Source organism: Alosa sapidissima, chromosome 1 (genome assembly GCF_018492685.1).
Source record: "Alosa sapidissima isolate fAloSap1 chromosome 1, fAloSap1.pri, whole genome shotgun sequence".
Lineage (NCBI taxonomy): Eukaryota > Metazoa > Chordata > Actinopteri > Clupeiformes > Clupeidae > Alosa > Alosa sapidissima.
The window spans coordinates 11,585,257-11,606,083 of record NC_055957.1 but is presented as its reverse complement, the minus strand read 5'-3'; the positions used below and the strand labels follow the sequence as shown (position 1 = coordinate 11,606,083).

Here is a 20,827-nt window from a genome sequence, read left to right as displayed (position 1 = left end):
CTCAAGAATTTATTGCATTTACTCTCTGAATGTACTGCCACAATGTTGTCCTGTGTCCTTTATGAAATGAAGAATTATGTAGAATCCTTGCGAGGAGAGTGGTTTTTAAATTGAAGCATACAACTGGCTTGACATACATAAGGTCCATAGTCACCTTCCTGCCCAAAAATATTGGAATAATTACAATTTCTTTGTTCCAAATCACCTGATGTGCCCATTGGTGCTTTTGCCCAGTAAGTAATTTGTAGAACATTGAGGGTAGGGTGGGTGGGGTGTCTCATGTGCTTCCCAGAAATGAAGTTCATCACTCATACTTTGTCACCTGAGCCTCAGAGTTACTTTACATATAAACTGCGATGTTTAAACCCCATTAAATAAAGTGAAAAAGGAGTTTGTTTTCAGCTTACTACATGCTGTCCATACTCAATTCAGTAGTTCTTATGATTACCTCAGGCTTTTGGGGTTTTCAGTTGAATGGGTTTTTACCATCACTCCCAGAGCTTCTGTCCCAGAGTTTTTATCAGCTGGAGTTTAATTTGTGTATTTTTTCTCCAATCATTTTATCCTATTTAGGTAATTGTTGGTTTACATAAAGGCTTGGTTCAGCTTGTGCTGACAGATATAGACTGGACTACTGTGTACAGTTCTTTTGACCTTGCTAAAACTAGAAGAATTGTTTATGATCAAGCCCAGAGCTGGAACTTTTATCAGCTGCAACAGCTGTATCATCAGATATACCTCATCAGCAAATACTGGGCTCCCTCTTGCAAGGCATCTACAAAAAGATGCCGTACAAAGGATTATAGCATTTAATCAGGGATGGATTACTGCACGGGTTTACCGGACCCAGGCCCAGGGGCCCAAGGGGTCAGGGGGCCCTGAAGCCCAAACCTTTGCATGGAATCATTGCCTCAATATCAATACATCAGGATGTAGGCTATGAATCTGATTGAATTAAAGTATTGGCCATTCCCAAATCCCCAAATGCACCAGAATACAGGAAATCACATCAAACAAATTAAACATTTTCTGGGGGAGGACCCCCAAACCCCCCCTCCCACATATGCAACAATTAGTGGGGGGCCCTTAATACATCTGGGTCCAGGGGCCTAAAAGTTCATGATCCGTCCATGCATTTAATAAACATTAAAACCTAAGACCAAGCAACAACGATATCTGAATCAAGAAACATTGCACTGTTCTGAGGAACGTTTGAGATGGGTCGGTTTTCAAGACATTGTGTTCACCATTGTTACCTCAAAAAAAGAGAAACTCATATACAGTATGATGAAGAAATCTTATAAAAGTCAAAACATGAGAAAAAAAGAAAGAAAGAAATCTTAAATTACATTATATAACAGTAAACATAAACACATCTGAGTGAACGTTAAGTGCTGGGTTAATATCCTGCCCCCGAACGTGGAGGAATCAGACATACTCATCACCCCTATATTACTGATGTCACCAGCAAGAAACGGAACACCACCACAAAACAGACTGCTTCCATGCTTTTGCTGGTTCGACCGGGGGCTTGACCCCTCTGAGCTAAGGTTCAGTGGGGATGCTGGGATGGAAAATGGCACAGTACCACAGGCCTCCATCCCTTTCCTCTTGTCAGTTGAGTTGGTTTCCTGTTAAGTTATGCAACAGCGTATAGATCAACTCAACCACACACTGCAATGTTGTTGCAATCAATTTCTTTAAAAAATGAAAAAAACGAAAAAAACAAGCCCAAACTCACACACAAATGAAAAGAGCACGGTGTCTGTCTGAACCCCACACCTCAAAACGTCATTTCCTTTAAGGTCCGGTGCATTCCAGGCTTAGTCTCTGATCCTTGCTTTCAGAGCAGGTATACATATGTTGTGTTTGTGTCTGTGTTTGGTCCATGTGAGAGCCTATACGTTGGTCTCCAGGCCATTCATGTCTATGGCGCAGTGGTCCTTGTCCTTAGGCTCCCGCTTGTGATGGTGCGAGGACCTCTTCTTCTCCATGGGCCGGCCCTCCTCCAGCTGCCGGATCCGGGCCACGTCCGGGGAAAAGTGCTCCGGCTTCCTCAGCATGCTTGTGGGTGAGGGCTGAAAGCCGCCGTTCTTCTGATAGGCCATCATCTGCTGGATGCTGATCATGGGTTTGGTCTCGCAAATGAGAGGGATCTGTGTGAGGGAAAAGAAATGTGCACAAGAGAAAAGATGACTCACTATTAGTGGACTACTTTATTTTTCGAATGTTATTACTGAATCTTATCATTTGATAGACATGATTGACAAGATGATCTTTTTTCCTTTTTTTCCAGTTTACTTTCATGGCAATATGACTCGATGCTGTTATTGGTGGACCATATTTGCAGTTTATGGCTCACAGAAATACAGTATGTGAGGGCTTTTTTAGTTTTTCTTTTCCTCCATCATGTCAGTGTGACATCGGGCTAGGCCTATATCTGCACAGCCTTTCAGATGGCCTTCATTAAATGTGCATTATACTCGTTTCATTATTCAGACGGTTTGGGATTTCTGTACTGATCCCTGATGCCGAATATGAGATTCTAAAGACTACTCGAAGAAGCTCATGCTGTTTTTGTTTGTCCTTGGAGAGCGGAATATGAAATGAGAAAACACTCTAGAGGGCCACACTGTCTGTACCTCTTCACCCTCCTTCACAAAGTCTTTCCTGCAGATGTGAGCCATGATGCCTGTGGCCAAGGCATCCCCCATTACGTTCACCATGGTCCTGAAGCGGTCCCTAGAACACACACAAGTACCGTGAGGAAGAACATTGCACTGTCAGTTTATGTGTCATTTAAAACTGATTAGCATTGGATAAGTTTCCATTTTCCACATTGCTTCATATAATAAACTGATTATTAATGAAACTTCAAATGAAAATATTGTGATGTGTTTTGCCAAATAATGTTTTGTTAACAAGAAGTAAGGAAATATTATAATGTATATACAAATACAAACAGTCTAACTTTTAAGCAATGTTGACCATCCACATTATGCATATAGGCTGCAAGGCTACTTGAGAACTTACAACGCCCAGTCCACAGCGATGATGAGAGTGATGTCATCTGTGGGCAGACCAACCGAAGTCAGCACAATCACCATAGTTACAAGGCCAGCTTGTGGAATCCCAGCAGCTCCGATACTGGCTGCAGTAGCAGTGATGCTGCAAAGGGTCAAGAGAGGTATAAAAGATCATTTCTGTTGAGCTTCTCCTTTCAAATATACAGCTTTAGTTCAAAGTCATCCCTGGCAAATCCTCTTAAGGTTCTACCACCACCCTCCAGGGTGTCTGCATTATGACATTAGCCAGCCTCAAAACACCTGCGCTCTCAACAACCCAGCACGCTGCAGTCCGATGGAAACTGTCCGGAGAGCTGTGGCACACTGCTGTTACATTAGCAGCCAAAATAAAGGCAGTCTGTGTGAAACTCCAGCAGCAACAACATCAATAACAGGCTAGTTCGACAGCAACAACATCAATAACAGGCTAGTTCGACAGCAACAACATCAGTAACAGGCTACTCTGAGGTGATGAGAGAGATGAAATGAATACAGGCCATATGGGTCTTAGTCATGTGAGATTAGTACAGGAGCACCATAGAGAGTGTAACATGGCCATGGTCTGCTTACCCTGATCATCACCATTTAATTACATTAGACCGGATGGATGGAAGGCTTCTTTTAAGTAAGAGGCCCAGTGTAAGGGATTCACATGTCACGGAAAAAGCACTCAAAAGCAGACTGGCCAAATGGTGACGTATGGTATTTACATACGCATTGCAACATAGGCAGCTTACATGTAGAATGAGAACAAGCATGGTGAAAGGTGGAGTGCAAACCATAGACAAGGCAGAAGAGCCAAGATTCCATGTTTTTGTATGCACTCAAGACACTAGGCAGATGGGACATGTGGCCTAGTATTATTGCAAAAAATACCAGGAAATATTGTCATATTTAGTCAGGAGAATTTAGGGAACGCAATATATAACATGAACATGATCTGCTTACTCTGATCATCATGTAATTTCATTGGACTGGATGGATGGAAGGCTACTTTGAAGTAAGGCATATGGTACAAGGGCTTCATGTCCACTGCAGGTAAAAAAAAAACACTCAATGGCAGACTCACCTGATGGTGATGATCTGGCCAAAGTCCAGCTCATAATTGTTGACCTGGGCGATGAAAATGGCAGCTACTGCCTCGTAGAGCGCCGTGCCGTCCATGTTTATGGTGGCACCCACAGGCAGTACAAAGCGGATGATGCGGCGGTCTATGTGGTTGTTCTCCAGCAGGCACTTGAAGGTGATAGGCAGTGTGGCGGAGCTGCAGGGAGAAACATATTATCAGGGTTATTCAGAGTCGTCTCGGCATTATGTTGCAGGTCTTTCTGTCAGCCATAAATGGACAGTTAGGAGCTGAGAGGGCCGGTCCGAAGCTGACAAAGAACAGATTGCTGTGTCAACTACTGACAAATAGAAAGGTGACAATGATGTGCAGTAGCATAGCATGAAAGTGTGTGTGAGTGTCTCTCTCTCTTTCTCTGTGTGTGTGTGTGTGTGTGTGTGTGTGTGTGTGTGTGTGTGTGACCGTCTGACCCAGACCTGGGCTGTCTGGAACATAGCAGGCTTAGAGATGTAATACTGTAATATAGTCTGAGTTGATGGTCATGGGACCAACATTTCCAGCTGTGCCCTTGGTGATATGTACACAGTATATTTTCAATGCTCTTTTGACACAGCATTGTTAAAATTGCCTGCCTTGGCCGTTAGTCCTCCTGAACTGAAACTTTTCAGCTATAGATATTGCACAGATTTCTTGTTGTTTTTGCATATATGCATATACCGGTATGTAATTGATAACAGTACTGTTACTAGCCTGCTCCCCCTGGGATTATAATGAACAAGGCGCAATATTCCAATTTACAATGCTCAATATTAGTACTGTGATTGTCTCACGCTGCAATGTTTGCTATTGAAACTTAAACGGGTCTACACATCATCTCAGCCGAGACCAAGTGTATGTGGACTGCTTGTTTACCTGGAGGAGGTAGCTAGGGATATGAGCAGGGCCTGCAGGATGCCCCTGATGTAGACTATGGGGCTCTTTTTGGTGATGAAGAAGTACATGGCAGGCAGGATAAAGAGGCCGTGCAGCACTAGCCCCATAACCACAGTGATGGCGTAGAATCCCAGCTTTTTCCCCATGGCGGAAGGGTCGTCCATCTCCAGAATCTTGCCAGCGACCAGGAACACGATGCCAAATGGGAAATACCTAGAGTGCAGTTGATACGGTCAGTTTATGAGCAGTCAGTATTGGTTCATTAAATAGTCATTCTGAACAAACGTACTCTGAACCATTAGCTTTTTAAAGCAGCTAGTTTTTCAATAACTTGCTAAATTTGCCCTTATTAATGTAAATGTCAGATTAATATTCACACAGCTTTTCTACTCATACAGTGCATAATGCATTTTTATATATAAAAAAAACAGTGACTACATTATGAAGTAGAATCTTGACATGCTCCTAAAATCTCATGTGATCATCCACTCTGATGCTATGTTATCTACTAAACAAAAGAAAGATGAATTATGTAAATATCCATGTGGCACAGAGCCTCAGATTTCATAACTGTGATATGTGATAACACAGTGTATGTGACTACATCCTATTCCTACGAAAGCACTTAGTGAAGCATTCAGAGGAAGATGCTCATTGTGGGGTGAATGTGTGAAGATGAATGTCCTTGATCTTACCAGATGACAATGGCAACTATTTTGAGCACAGCTTCGTTTAGACTCTGACAGAAGTTCACCAGGGCACTGCCATTGGGTCCCATGCGGCCAAGCATTATGCCTAAGAAAGGTACCACTTCATCACAATATATACAGACGCTCTGGCATGACACATGATAGTTAGACCATTTTAACATGCTATATCCCTAGAGCAAAGACACAGAACATCACATAGATTATGACAAAAGCTTAAGATCCGTCATGTTAAGAGAGGGGCTTCCTGTTTTAAAGGAAGAGAAGTCTTATGGCAGTAGGCTATGGTGAATTAACTGAACCCACCTACACCAAGACTTGTCCTGCAGCTTTCATCTCCATCCCAGAGAGAGGTCTCTAAGTCAGTAGAAATGCGTGCGCCATTTTACCTGAGTGGCGTTAACGCTGATAAATTACTCTGGCTTTGAAAAGACTCATTTATCAACTTAATTACATTATGAGACAAACACTGAGCATTTCAGCAGAGCAGGAGACAGATTACCTTTCCTGTCAAGGTTGATTTCTGTAAATATGTCTGATGTGTTTGGTCCCTTTGGACAACACATCAAACTTGTGTACTATAGTTGCAATACTGACTAAAAACTCACAGTAAAAACTCACTGAATACATTGTATTGCTCTCTAAGAACTTCCATCAACTCTGGTTTATAATTTTTTTAGCAACAGATTTGAGCTCAATCCACATGGCTTTATTGCCCCATGTCGTTATTCTTTCTCATATTACAGATTTTTGTGAATTTATGTACGTATCTTACCCATGGTAGCAGAGAAAATGACAATGCCCAGGACATTCATGCCCTCACTGGTGCCCGGTTTAATTTGGAAGGTGACGGCAGGTGGGGGCGTGAGGTCCAGGGAGAAGTTCTGGATGTCGGTGCCATTGTCGTCCTGGATGCCGTAGATGAAGAGTCTTCTCGTGGTGGACTCGGCAAGTTCCTGGCTCACAGTAGGCCTGGGGGCCATGATGGGGATACTCTGGGTGCGATACTATGGACCAGGGAGCAACATGGGACACCCAAGACATGAAATGTTATTGATTATTGGAACTAATCCTCCATTGATTGTGCTGACTAAAATCCCACACTGAGAGCTAGTTGGGAATACATGTCTGAAAATCCAAAATCAAAACTGAGAGCTTGAATAATTGTCGATGGGTCTCATTCATTTTCAGGATTCTCATGCTTTCTAATGAATTGGAAAAGAAAGAGGAAATAGCATTTGATAACACATACTTCAGCACAATTAAATTATTGAGGCTGACACGAGTGAGATTTATTTTTTAGTGCTTGGTGGGCAGAAAAAGGTCAACATTTTCCCTCTTGACACAATGACTGTGTGACTCACCTGCTGGAAACAGGCTTGGACCAGGTTGGCTGGGAACATGTTGCTGAAAGAGAGAATTAAAAGAACCATTAAATGGCTGGCCCAAGTCAAGGACATTTTTAAGGTTTGTGGAAAGCTCACTTTAAAAGAAAAGTTCTATGTGTGAATTATAGTGTGGCTTTCATGTGAAACAGTAAGGAGAGCAACAGCATATGTAAATTGCATTCAGCATTAAATTGACTGTCCAGATATCAGTTTGTTCCAATCTAATGCACCAATCCTCTAATGAGCACTGGGGAACTTTTCTATAAAAATACACCATGGACTACATTGCTGGTCACAACAAACTTTAAACATATACTGAAATATCTTGTCACAGTTTTTAAATATGCTGAAAATACAGGGATCAAAATGTGATGTTATGACATGGAATCAGTAATAATTGATGTCAGTGTAAGTTTCCCTCTCTCTTTCTCCCTGTTTGATTCCTCTCTGATGCCTCGGCTGGATCCTCATAGGGCGCTTCTGACCATATGGTGATGTCTGCAAGCAGCTGAGAGTGTCAAAGCTTTACAGCTTTCAAAGCTCTCAAAGCTGACATATGGATCCCAGGGATCTCAAAAGGTGAGTGTGTCTCACGAAGTTGCGATGCGTATGTATGTGTATGTGTGTATGCATATGTGTATGTGGGTATGAATCCTTGTATGTACACCTGGTGTGTGTGTGTGTGTGTGTGTGTGTGTGTGTGTGTGTGTGTGTGTGTGTGTGTGTGTGTGTGTGTGTGTGTGTGTGTGTGTGTGTGTGTGTGTGTGTGTGTCGGGATGGGGGGTGGGTGGGGTTAGCTGTTGGGTGATGGTGAAATGGTGAAGGTGGTGCAGGTGCAATTAACCCTATCCATATGACCTTTGACCCAAGGGCCACTCTGCACACTGACTCTGGCCACGGCACTGCTGACAGGTGCCGGGTGCCGCCGCTCAGGTCACCCACCTGGCCTGACACCCAGCACTTAAGCCGCTCTAAGGTCTTTGACACAGAGAACTGTAAACTCTCTACCTCCTGCCTCCAGCTGGGAGAACAGACAAATCTCCAAATCCCAGGTGGTGTGGGAGAGTAAAGGAGGAGACATGCAAGGCCGCTTCAAACGGACTTCTTCTTTTAAGCCCCAGTTGGTAAATCATTCGTTTCGCGCTGGTTGGGCCACTGTCATTGTTATGTTGTTGTAAGAGGGTCAAGTGTCCAACCAGAAACAGTGGGTTATTATCACATGTTATCTAGTCTTAATGCAAATTTATGTACAGGCTCTTGTCAATTTGGATGTGTATTAATGCTGTTGTTTTTTCTTTTGTTCATCTACTAAAGTGCCACTTGAGAGCCTTACCTGTTAATTTATGCACGGCATTGTACTTTTACACAAATGCAGTTCGTGGGATTACAGACATATTTGCAGACAACTTACTAGCCATCTAAATAGTACAAAATACCCTGAATTCAGCCAATACACACTCTCACACAGACACACGCGATAAGGGCCAAAGTAGCTTAGCATTAAATCCCAACCACAGCTGTGTTTTGGGAACAAACACTCTCACACATACACACACACACACACACGCACACACTGAGGTATTTAAGTTTATTACCAGAGAAAATGTTTAGCCTATACTTAGGAAAAACATTTCAGCTATTGAACCTGTAACCATAGACCTCCAAGAGCAGCCCTTGATAAGATCATCGAGTCAAAAGAGAACCTGTGTCTTTGGCATGTCAGCATGACAAACCGAGTATAGTGACAAAGAACGCCGCCTGAGCACCTATGCAGTCAGCCCTATAGTCTGCGCTCTCAGTCGCAACCATACATGTGTTTAATCGAGCATGTGCCTCACAGCTTCAGCGCACGCTAAAAAGACAGGATTTGTTTCTGTAGGATTCTCTAAGCATCTTTACTTCTATCTAAAACACAATGCCTAGATATCTATCTCTGTGCTTGTCATCCATCAGGCATGTTTGAAGAGGCTGAGGAGGGTATTTGCTGGCCTTTGCTGTCCTGATATGGGTCACTTCAAGGACACTCTTCTCTGCAATTAGCCTAGTGCTTGCATTAGTCTCGCCCCTGCCTTCAAGCTGTGACTTCAAAGTTCACACAAGACTGGGTGCCGTAAACAGCTCAAACATACAGTATGTCAAAATTCTGTCCAAGTCATATTTGATGTCCTGAGAAGAATTCAGTTGGATTAATCAATTTTATGCTGTGAAACTAGTAGTTATACCAGCGTCCTGAAAACATCTTCTCCAACAAACTACAGGGGCATAGGATTATTCAACAAAGTTTCTAAAATACATTGTGTTATTCTAAGTTTTAAGCTCTAAGCTTCAATTAACCAGTGTTTGATAAATGTATAGCTTACTAAAAAGAAAGGTTTTGAAAAACTCACTTCAGCAGTTGGTTTTCCTCTCGCCACCATCTTGCCAAAACCTTTCTTTTTAGTAGACTAAACTCTGTGTACACAACCAATGTTCTCAATGCTCAACTTCATGTGTAGAGACCCTGGTGATACTTTGCGCAAAGTTTCATGTTGTGTCGAGCCTTGTATTTATTACTATTTATTTTCTATTTACTAGTATTTCCTCTTCTTTTCTGTTAGAGAAAATATATATTTGTATTTAATAAACCTGCATTATTTATTTATACTATTTTACATACTGTTGTATTGTCAATTTTCTTCCCCCTTAATGCCGAACCTAGAACTGGCCTAAACCAAATCATAACCCATAGAGGCACCTTTTTTACTTTAAAGTACATTTTTTTTATTAAGTAGAGCAGAAGGGTGCTACAATAACATGGGAGGTATTTTTTTTCCATGAGTGTTTGTTTTAATGTCCCAATTGTACCTATGTAAATGAGACATTCAGCTGAATCTGACACACACACACACACACACACACACACACACACACACACACACACACACACACACACACACACACACACTTTCAGTACAAAACAGTCACACTGACAACTGATGCTTCCTTGTCTTCCCCATCCCCGCAGACCTTACCGGATGAGGTCAAGCAGGGCATCGGCGGAGCTCATGATGGGCTTGCCGCTGTCCTCCGAGTCCTCCTTCTGGGCAGCGCCCCCGGGGTGGATGACGGACACCATGACGATGCCCACCACTACGGCAACAAAGGTGGTCCACAGGTAGTAGGAGATGGTCATGATGCCCAGGCGGCTGGAGCACTTGGCATCAAGGGCAGCCAGCCCAGACATCAGACTGGTCATGGAGGAAGAGATGAGAAATGAGGTCAGTTTGGACAGAGGATGCGATGGTGGAGGTGTTTCCCTCTACTTCTACAGGACTGTGGTCAGCTCATGAATGGATTGAGACTAGTTAAGGCTTTAATAGCAATTCCGTTAAAAAGGGACATGCCATACATCTGACCGACACAAAGACGACTTTTGAACTTTGAGGATTCTTTGGTTCTGTTTAATTTAACAGCTTGAACATTTTCCAGCTTTTAACTATTGAGAAAATGAATTCATGTACAGTAGTTAAAAAGCAACCCATTGATCTGTTTAATATGTAGCTTGTTATATGCTTTTGTAGTAGAAACCAAACATTCATAGGATCATCCACCATCTTAACAAGAACACTCCCTGTCCAAGTACACTGTATGCTTTTTACTTTTAATCAATACACTACAGCCTCCTACTCTCCTGAACCATCAATAATATGGGTGTCATAGACTGCTGCTTTTGGGTCTGCCCTCAAAAGGGGGACTCAGGATGCCCTCTGCTCAGGATGTTCTGTCAGCCCAACAAGATCAAGATTTGAAGTCATGACATGCCAACTGTGATATAGCCAATTCTGTGTGATTCTTGTTCTTTTTCACTTCCAATGATTGCATGACTAATATAATGTACTAACACAATTAAATGATTTTGGAGATGTTGGACAAAGTGGTTCATATTCAAACAGAATGCTGTGGGGAATAATGTTTTATAGTTTGACACACTGGAAGACACTGGTTTGCTGGGAATTGTTTTTCTGTTGTTGTTGTTGTAGAAGCATTTTCTGGAGGACAAATGATACACGACTCTCCTACATAATTACATATCCACAAGACAACACTGTACATCCCAGAAACACAGTGGTCTGCCAGCAATCATAAAAATGACTACAGCAACCAGATTTATAGAAAATGTCAGATTCAAGTTACCTCAAATAACCTCCCACTGAACCATGAAGCCCCTTTCATTACATAAGACCTCACAGATGTTAGCAACAGTGCGTGATGAAACAGACATCGTAGGAGTGCTGAGTAAAAACACTCCCTCCCTCTTTTATCCAGCCAGCCTTCACTCACAAACACACTCCTCCTCTGTCCAACATTGCAGATGTAATTACATTCACAACACCCATCTCATTCATAACAAACTCCAGAGCTGATTCAATGTGTGTTGCTGATCCTTTGGCATGAACAGTCTGTGTACTGTATGTATGTGTGTGTGTGTGTGTGTGTGTGTGTGTGTGTGTGTGTGTGTGTGTGTGTTTTGAAGATTTTTTATGCTTTACATATCACTGCAGGTGCTATGTCAAAACAAGTTTAGCTATAATGAGATGATGACATTGAAAAAGACTAAAAGAAGTGTTTTTCATCATTCAAATAACTGTTTCAACTGAATGCTGAAAACAACACCACATGGACTGAATTCCAATCTGAAGCTTGTATCATTTTACCTTTGTATCATTTACAGCTTTGTTAAACCAACTGTACCACACATTCATGCCATGTGTTTATATTTTTTGCACACAATGGATCCAGATCCCCAGCAGTGTTAACTATTCATAAGACCAAATATTTCTCTCTCCACACTGATCCTTGTTGGGCCAGCAGAACAGCTTTTAGGAGCTCAAACTCTAATCTTGGGCCTGCCCAGAAAGCTTTGGCACCACAGAACAGTTCTTGGGCTGTGTTGTGTTGTGTTAGGTGATCTGTGACTTCTGCTGATCTGGAAACAGTGATGGAGCTCTGAACAGCTTTTGGGTGGAATTAATCTTGATCTCCACCCCACCACTCTACCCAAGCCGTGGATATCCACACCACATATTGCCAGTTAGCCAGCTGGGAAGCAAAACAAGCATTAAGGATAGTACAGCCAATTGGAGAGGAAGAGGATTTCTGTAGCAGCTAGTAGCTTTTGCTACAAAAATCTGAATGAAGTCTACAGTAGCTAGCAATGACACTGTTTATACTGAGCTTATAACTCTAAGCTTGTTAGCTTTTGGCTCTTAAATGCACGGACATCTGTTTCAAAGCCTTTCATTTCATACACAAATTCATTTTTTGAGAAGATTATTCTGCCAGACACTCGTTCTCTTTAACATCATTAATAAGCTGCCTTCTACCACTGACTTACCTCAACAATGCAGTCTTCAATTTTTACAGCATTTTTTGTATGGCAACGGACAGTAGGCTTCTACATAGTGTTATGGATGTTGTGTTGATTGGTGCATAAATAGGCTACCCATAGCTACCTATAACTCTCTCATTTCACCCCAACAAAATGGACTAAATGCTGCAAACCTATTCACAATATGCATATTTCACCTCCCTTCACAGATTAGATCTGATTCAAGGTTCAGTTGTTCAGGGCCATAACTCCATCCATAATCATTCTCTGAAGTCACTTCACCTTTAAAGGTGCCATGTGTAAGAATTGAGGTAAAAATATCCAAAAAATGAGCTACACGCATCAAAAGAATGAGAAGAAATAAGGGCGATGATGTCATTAAAAAAATGACAAGGTATAGTGCTGCAGAGATATCAACCTGAATTAGCATGCTAAATTACTAGCCACAGCCCGACAGGTGTCATAATACCAGTTTCGGCCATGGGAGGCGATATGCGGGCAACATAACCGCCAGCCAAACTGCAATACACGTGTCTCGGTTGTTACTCTAGGGTAGACCAACTAACTTTCTGGAGGTATACTGCCCCCATCTTTTATGGAATGTGGAGTATGAATTGATTTTTTGCCGGACATTACACATGGCACCTTTAAGTAAACTCAGCCAGTTGTGGGTTTAAAGGATAAATCTGGTCTAAAATCAACCAAGGGTCTATGTTTGGATCATAATGAGTGTACATTTTTGTTGGGGACCAAAAGGATGTTAATATTGGGAGTTGGGACATGAAAATTCTAGAGGATTGCTATATGATCAATCGGTATGCGATACCAAATGGCACAGCCCTACTTCTAATGTTATAGTTTATACTGTAGATCAAATAATTTACTGATTGCTTTGTTTACAGGGATATAGTGGCTATTTATTACTTTTGTTAAGTAACCATTTTATTCGAACCGAGATTAATTGGATACAATCAAGTCATTGTCCTGTCCCTGCCAAGTTGGAAAAAGGTCAACTGCTTCCTTCATTTAGAAGGTTACAAAATGCTTGCTTATATTTAATGAGTGTGTGTGTGTGATGGGTTGGTGGTGGTGGTGGTGGTGGTGGTGGTGTGTGTGTGTGTGTGTGTGTGTTTCCGAGTGAATATGAATGATGGTGTATGGGCGTGTGAATAAGAAATGGGAAGTATGTGATGGAGCAATAGGGGAGTGGGGTGGTGTGTGTGTGTGTGTGTGTGTGTGGGGGGGGGGGGGTAAGTCTCAGTGATTATTGCCAAGGTATACCACTCTAGAAATCTATGTGATAGCATTGCATTGCTTGTAACTTTTTGTGTTTTATCATCCTGTTTACGTCTATATGTTTATGCAGGGAGATACCTACCTTATCCCCACAAAACGTTCACAGCTGATTATTTACATTTAAAGAGAATTCTGGCAACATAGATCTCCGAGTTCTGTCGGTACAAAAAATACTAACTTAAAAGGAAACTCCGCTCCAACAATAAGAGTCGATTTTTGGATGATAACGAGTGCAAATCTTTTGTTTGGGACCAAGACAACGTCAATCAGAATTGAGTAAGACTGGAATATGCGTTTACAACTGAATCATTATCATCCACAAATTGACCCAAGGCTGTTGCTAGGCTGGAGTTTCCCTTTCATGTAAATAATTAGCTGGGGAAGTTTTGAAGAAAAATCTATTAGTTAAGATTCCCCCCCCCCCTTTTTACCTAATATATCCCTGCATAGACATATAGACATAAACAAGGTGATAAAACAAAAAGCTCACACCAATGGAATGCTATCACTTATTTTCTAACTCTACCAACTCTATTACCCGGCCAAAGTCACTATGAGACTTATTACATTTTTAGACAAATTACATTTTCCCCTCATGTGGTACCAACAAAGCCCTCTGGCTCAAGGACTATTACATAGAAAGAAAGAAAGAAAGAAAGAAAGGAAGGAAGGTTGGGCCATGCATAACAAAGGATTACATCCCATGGTGTGTGACCATGCATGCATGTGTGAGACTGTAGAAAACAGGAGTTGAGCACCATCTGGGGCTTACTCCACTGCACCTCTGCTGGACAAGAGCATTACAGTAATCCTGCCTTGAGATGAGAAAGTCGAGCTCCAGGCTCCTCTGCCGTGGCACCAAAACGACTTTGGGGGAGTGCAGGTGCAGATAATTGTTACAAATGACCAAATGATTAGTTTTTACAAAGAAAACCATCTTCCACCGTTTCACTCAATCAGCATCGAATCAATTATTTGTTATCTCAATACAAAATATCAGTAGTGCAAGAACATATTCCAGATATACTAAACACCACACAAGATAAAAATCCTCGTAAGCAACAGCAAAATGACATGGTCCTCTACCATTTCTGCCTTTTTGGGAGTTCTGCATTTCAGTTATTCAAAGAGAGCACCTTTCAGTAACCCAGACAAAAAGACTCTAAAGTCAGTTATCAAGGCCTTCACAAAGTTTGATGTTTGGCACTGGTTCCGAGAAGTCTATTATTATCATACCTCCATTGGAATCACCTTGGACTCACACCTTTTCAAAACAAGTAGAATGTCAACAATTATCTTTGACATCATTTCTGTTCCAGTCTTCAAATGGATAATAAGAAATTAGAATGACATGACCTTATTAGGAAATTACAGGTCATGTCGATGACAGCTCTCACCTAGCAACCCGTGACATCTTCATAGATGACTGAGGTACTAAAAGCATTAGAACTGAAATGTAGGAATCATCTGTGTCTTTCGCCCACACCAAAATGTAGATGAACTTAACAAGCTTTATAGCCACACTCTTGAAAAGTGTGTGTGTGTGTGTGTGTGTCTTTGTGGGTGGGTGGGTTATGGAAAGCACTGGGATAGCAGTGGCAATAATCAAAACGCCCACACGTTGCCATGTTTTCAGCCAGATATCAGACTTATGGTCGTAAAAGCAGCGGTAATCAGTAATGAAAAACAAAATAACTGTTACAGTCTGCATGACCCTTGTTTTCCCCCTATTTTCCTCCTCTTCCAAGGCATTGATTGGAAATCAGTTAACAAAAATGGTGGATTGGGGGATAAGGAGACAACGGCGTGTTTGATTGCGTAGCCGTGCGCTCAGCTTATAATCTGGTCCCTACTCTTGGCCCTGGGCAGATGGTGCAGAAATGGGGGCAGAGTGTGGTCCTTGCGTTGAACCTAAGCCCTCGCATACTGTTAAGCTTGCATGTCTCGATTACTACATCAATGTTTTCCACCCGGGGGGGGGGGGGGTACTGGGAGGGAATGTGGCAGAGACAGAGACGATGTCTAAAGTGTGCTGCGATGTGCCACTGGTACGTCTTGACTGACAGATGAAGAGAAACTAGACGTGTAGTTCCACTGTCCTAGCCTGCATGCTAACTAGAGGTCTAATGTCCTACTGTTCTACCCTGCATGAGACTGTGAAAAAAACAGCCTTGATCTGGACCATATGTCCGCAGTGCCACTGGACATTACTGATATAATGCAGTGTCACTGAACATTAGTGGCATAGAGGTACAGTTGCTGAATGTTTGAGATTGAATCTTCAATGAGGTTGCTCTACGTAGTAATTTATTGCCTAGCAGAGCTACTGTGTACCCAGATTTGACTGTTATAGCGAATTTAAATTAAATTCCATCAATACATACCATCAAAATTTAATTTGCTCATGACACATTTAGTCATGAGAATCTTTTGCATCAAAGATGCCCGGCAGCTAACGGTAGACAACCTTGACACTAGCAACAAGCCAGTACAGTGCAGTTGGCCAGGTTGGACTTTTGCAGATTAATGGCAATTAACCAAGCTGACCTCCACGTGTGGCCTACTGCCTGGCTTAGAGCTGTGGTGTCAGTGGACGGACATAACCTCCCGGCCCTCCTGCTCTCGCGTGTGGGGCTGGCAGACTGAAACACTAACCTCCACCTTCTGCTTAGCAGTGTGGGCTGGACATGCAGGAGTGTGTGTGTGTGTGTGTGTGTGTGTGTCAGCTTCTCATCCAGCCTTTGCTGCTCTGGGAGCTTAAGTAGCTTATTGCCAATAGAGCACCTCACATTTGATCTGTGTGTGTTCATGTATGTGTGTATGTGTGGGTGTGTTTATGATTGCATATGTGATTTGATTGGGTCTTTGTTGCAAACATTGTGTTTTTGTCTGAATATGTTGTCCCAGCAGTGAGCATTTGTGTGTATGTGGTGTATTCTGCATTGTACAAGATACAGCCAAAATGCTGTGCAAGTGGACTAAATCACATTACAATTAATTATGAGTGCAATGTCCAGTTCTCGTTTGCTTCATGATTTGTTTAAATAATGTTGGCATTAACTCATTTGAGCTATCTTTGAATTATGATTTAAGCTCTTTGTGTGATTTCCTAGTGTTTCTTCTTCTCTATGTACCATCCTTGTCTGCCAATTTTATGTCCTCGTATGACTACGGTGCTAGTTGGCATTCTGTACCAGTGCCTGAGACTTGTGCCAGTGTTTACAATTAACAGCAGAGACAAAGACACACACCTGACCTACTGTACAGCTACAGTATCTTTGTTCTTGGTTGTTATTACATCGACAACACAAACTCTATCCTGCAGTGGTCTCCATTTGTATTATATCATATTGTGTTTAACATCTAACGGCATCTACAGCTGCCTCACACTATGCCCCTGTGTGTCATAATGTTTCTGCTCACATAGATTAAAAAATAATGGCTCAATTTTCTTCCAATTTTCAGACAAGGCAGAAGGTCACAATATTTTGGTCCATCCAACATGATGATTGACAAATTTCTTTCTCATTATTACATTATAGAAGCGAGGCTCTGTTGTCTCATGACTGCTCTTGTTTATTCAGGAGGTGTGACTCCATACATCCAATCTTTTGGTCTGTGATGGGTTTGACCACATACATATACATGTACGGACAACTACACAAATACAAGCTGAAAAGGAGATCTGAGGGGTCGACATGAGTGATCTGGAGCACCTGCAGCAGCAGCAGCATCAGCACTAGTAGCAGCTGGACTTACCTAGACACAACGAGAGGCAGGATGAGCATCTTCAGCATCCTCATCAGCAGCTCCCCCGGAAACTGGAAATACTTCACCTCCTGCGGACAACCGGGTGGACACAAGAGAGGGGCTCGTTAGGGACAGCCACGAGGGTCACGTCATGTCAGTAGGAAACATAGGAGGCCAGGATCGGTGATCGGTGATCGTGATCGTGATCGTGATCACTATCCAGTAGTAAACAAAGTGAACAAAACCTGACAGCAGCTTTTTACCCAGTGAATCAAATCAAATTATATTGTACATTGTGGGTTACATTATAATATATATTGTGGATTTTAGGTATTTTGGCAAGAAGCTGAGATCATTGTAGAGCCAAACATACAGTAAGGAGGTCGTATCTAGCTACAAATGTCATTACTAGTGATGGGTGAGGGACAGACTGTTCCTCAATGAAAAACGTTGAGAAAAGAAATGTCTGCAGAGTGCTTTGGTCTTTCCAAAATAGATATGAGGCATTTATTTAAACATTACTTGGGAGTTGTATCACATGAATTGAAATGATTACATTCATGTTCATGCTGTTGTGTTCGTTGGAGGCTGTAATTTGTGTGAGTGTGGTGCTGCTAATGGTATGAGCCTGTAATGGTGGTGTGGCTCTGTAACAGTAACACACAGAGAGTACAGAAATAGATTAGGAACATACAGCTCTGGTAAACAGCGAGAAAGTATATGTACACACAAACACAGAAAGAGAGACAGAGAGAGAGAGAGAGAGAGAGAATGTAAGAAAGACTTATTCTTATAACACTAAGAGTTGAAGATCATGTGCCAAGGTGTGGAGAGGACCATGTGGAGGGAGGCCGTGCCTATGCTTGGGGCTAAAGCGCTTTAACGTTCTGCATCGAGGCACCAAACTTAGACCTGCCGATAGAGATCAGTGTCAGTGCTGTTAAACGGCTGGCCACCACTCAAGCATGGGTGAGGCCCAGGGATAGCAATGCTAACCCAGGAGGCCTGGGTACCTGTCACCCGTGGGAGGATGCACAAGGCATCTGCCACCCTGAGTGTACCACCGTGTGTGTGTGTGTGTGTGTGTGTGTGTGTGTGTGTGTGTGTGTGTGTGTGTGTGTGTGTGTGTGTGTGTGTGTGCGCGTGATACAAAGATGTTCTAGGAAGCATTTACATTCTACAGAAATATACTGTGAACAATGCATATGCCAAATTTAATGCTGTAGCTTCCTGGTTGTAAGCATCCAAATGCTTTACATGCTTTCAAGATTCATTCACAGTCTGCAAGCATCAGACGTCAAATACATCTAGCCAGAAATCAAATTTCTAAGTGCCTCTAGGTGTATTTTCAGACATTGCAAATACAATGGAAAAGATATATACTGTAAGGCTAAAATAATTAATTCTTGGGAACTGTCATTTTTCTGACATTTTTAAATGAGGTGGTTTTGTCTGGTGGAGGTGCAATATTTATATTTAAGACATACAATAGCTGTAGCTGGTGACATGACGCTGTAATTCAATTCTCTCTAAGGGTGGTGAGATTACTGTCTATGTCTCACCAAATGTTTCTCCATATGGTGACCTGTGGCTCCAACTGCAAAAGCTATGGCTTAGGGAATGAACTATGCCAATGCCAACCTAAAGTCACATATTCATTATTTTAAGTTGGCTAACATCTTTGTTATGGGAAACAAGTTCTCCTGAATTTCCAAACTGATGTTGTACATTTCCTTCACTGAGCTCACCTCAGTTAACAACAATAATACAGCAGTTCAGGTGTCCACATTGACGTGGAACCTAAAACAAAATGGGGGGAATAGGCCATGTTAGCATAACTTGACTAAGCCACCAGAGCCACCCAGCCAGAGTGTGGCAATCAGGCAGTCAGTTCTTCTAAATATTAATGTGGCATAGGCATACAAACTATTTTCCTGATCAGTCATAATTCGAGAGAGTTGACATTTTAGATAGATAGATAGATAGATAGATAGATAGATACTTTATTGATCCCCAGGGATCATCTGATAATTACAGAGCCCATGTTCCTGATGGATTGGCTGTTTATCATTTTATTTTCCATGAATACTGAGCTTGATTGTTTGGGCAAAGACCCCAGATTTATTTGAATGTACACATTAAAATCCAGGTTAAAACTGTGGACTACACCTTTTAATTACCAGGACTATGAGACAGTAACTTGCTCAAGAGGGTCAACAAAACACCATTACTGTCTGTTCATTAGTGATATAGGGTTGTGTGTCACAGATCTGCCAGGCAGTGATCCATAGCTGTGACTCAACACTAATCCCTTGCCAGCAACAAACATGGCAAGCTCCTCATGACAGAAACCATCGAAGAGGTCAGAAGCTGTTCAGCTTTCCCAACCAACATCATCACCATAGAGACCATCCATGGAGTCAGCACTGGAGTTTTCACACATTTCAACTCTTCAGTGGAATGTATTTACTATGTTAATTAATCCTGCTCCTATTCCAATTATTCTAGAAATTCTAGTTCAAACATAGTTTGAGAAAAAAATAAATTGGACCATGGAGCTTTCCACGACTTTATATAATTTCACTCAGTAACCGCATGTGTATCCCTGATATCTAATGACAACTGAAACACTCTTACGCAAGTTCTAACTACTTGCAGTGTGCCAGGGTAAAATAGTCTGTTCTACAAAGCTACTGGAGAGAGTTACAGATGAAGCCTGAATATCTGAGAGGTTTTGTGGGTGTTGTGACCCTGAGGTGGGCATGCTGTGGTGGCAGCGCTTGGTGATAAACTGACCTGTGCAGTGAGGTGCTTGGAGCGCAGGAAGAAGCCCAGCAGGCAGCCGATGACCACTGCCAGCACGGAGAGGATGAGGAGTCCATTCTGTTGGCACACATTCTTCACCCGACTCCACACTGCACCCAGCCCCATAGTGACACGTCCACACTCGCACTCGGCCTCGCTCTCAGTCACCCATATACTCGCCACCGAGCCCCAATGCAACCCGGAGGAGCTGGGGGGAGGGGGGTTGGACAGGAGGACCCAGGCAGAGAGAGATGTAGAGAGAGGGAAAGAAATGGAATTGTGGAGGGAGGAGAGGAGGGCAAGTCAGAAAGTAGTGAAAAAGAGAGGGAAGAAGGAGATACGGGTTTGCACAGAACAAGGGAGTTGGGAGTTTTCACAGAAGACGAAGAAAAAAAAGTCCTGTTCTGCGTGAAAGCACTTTCTGTCACTCCGTTCGCCGTCTCAGTCCC

At 42.3% G+C, this 20,827-nt stretch overlaps 1 protein-coding gene across 2 annotated transcripts; it reads right to left on the bottom strand.

Moving 5' to 3' along the window:
* Positions 1-1,737: 1,737 nt before the first annotated feature.
* On the bottom strand, positions 1,738-20,551 carry slc1a7a (solute carrier family 1 member 7a). 2 transcript variants are annotated; one of them, XM_042058056.1, is made up of 11 exons: positions 20,370-20,551; positions 17,583-17,662; positions 10,171-10,386; positions 7,136-7,178; positions 6,547-6,778; positions 5,760-5,859; positions 5,044-5,277; positions 4,135-4,329; positions 3,034-3,168; positions 2,634-2,742; positions 1,738-2,156 (listed from the first exon to the last, which is right to left on the bottom strand). In XM_042058056.1, the coding sequence occupies exons 1-11, from the start codon at positions 20,502-20,504 to the stop codon at positions 1,899-1,901; spliced, it is 1,737 nt and encodes a 578-aa protein (XP_041913990.1). In that variant the 5' UTR covers positions 20,505-20,551; the 3' UTR covers positions 1,738-1,898. The 2 variants fall into 2 exon arrangements, with proteins under 2 accessions (XP_041913990.1, XP_041913981.1); XM_042058047.1 differs by having other exon boundaries at positions 2,643-2,742.
* Between the last annotated feature and the right edge of the window lie 276 nt (positions 20,552-20,827).

Excerpts from the sequence above, each read along its gene's own strand:
- slc1a7a (XM_042058056.1), bottom strand. The coding sequence starts at position 20,504 with ATGGGGCTGGGTGCAGTGTGGAGTCGGGTGAAGAATGTGTGCCAACAG. Across the intron at positions 5,860-6,546 it reads CATTTTCTCTGCTACCATGG|GCATAATGCTTGGCCGCATG; the intron begins GTAAGATACGTA and ends TACCTTTCTTAG. Across the intron at positions 3,169-4,134 it reads GGCCAGATCATCACCATCAG|CATCACTGCTACTGCAGCCA; the intron begins GTGAGTCTGCCA and ends GACCCTTTGCAG.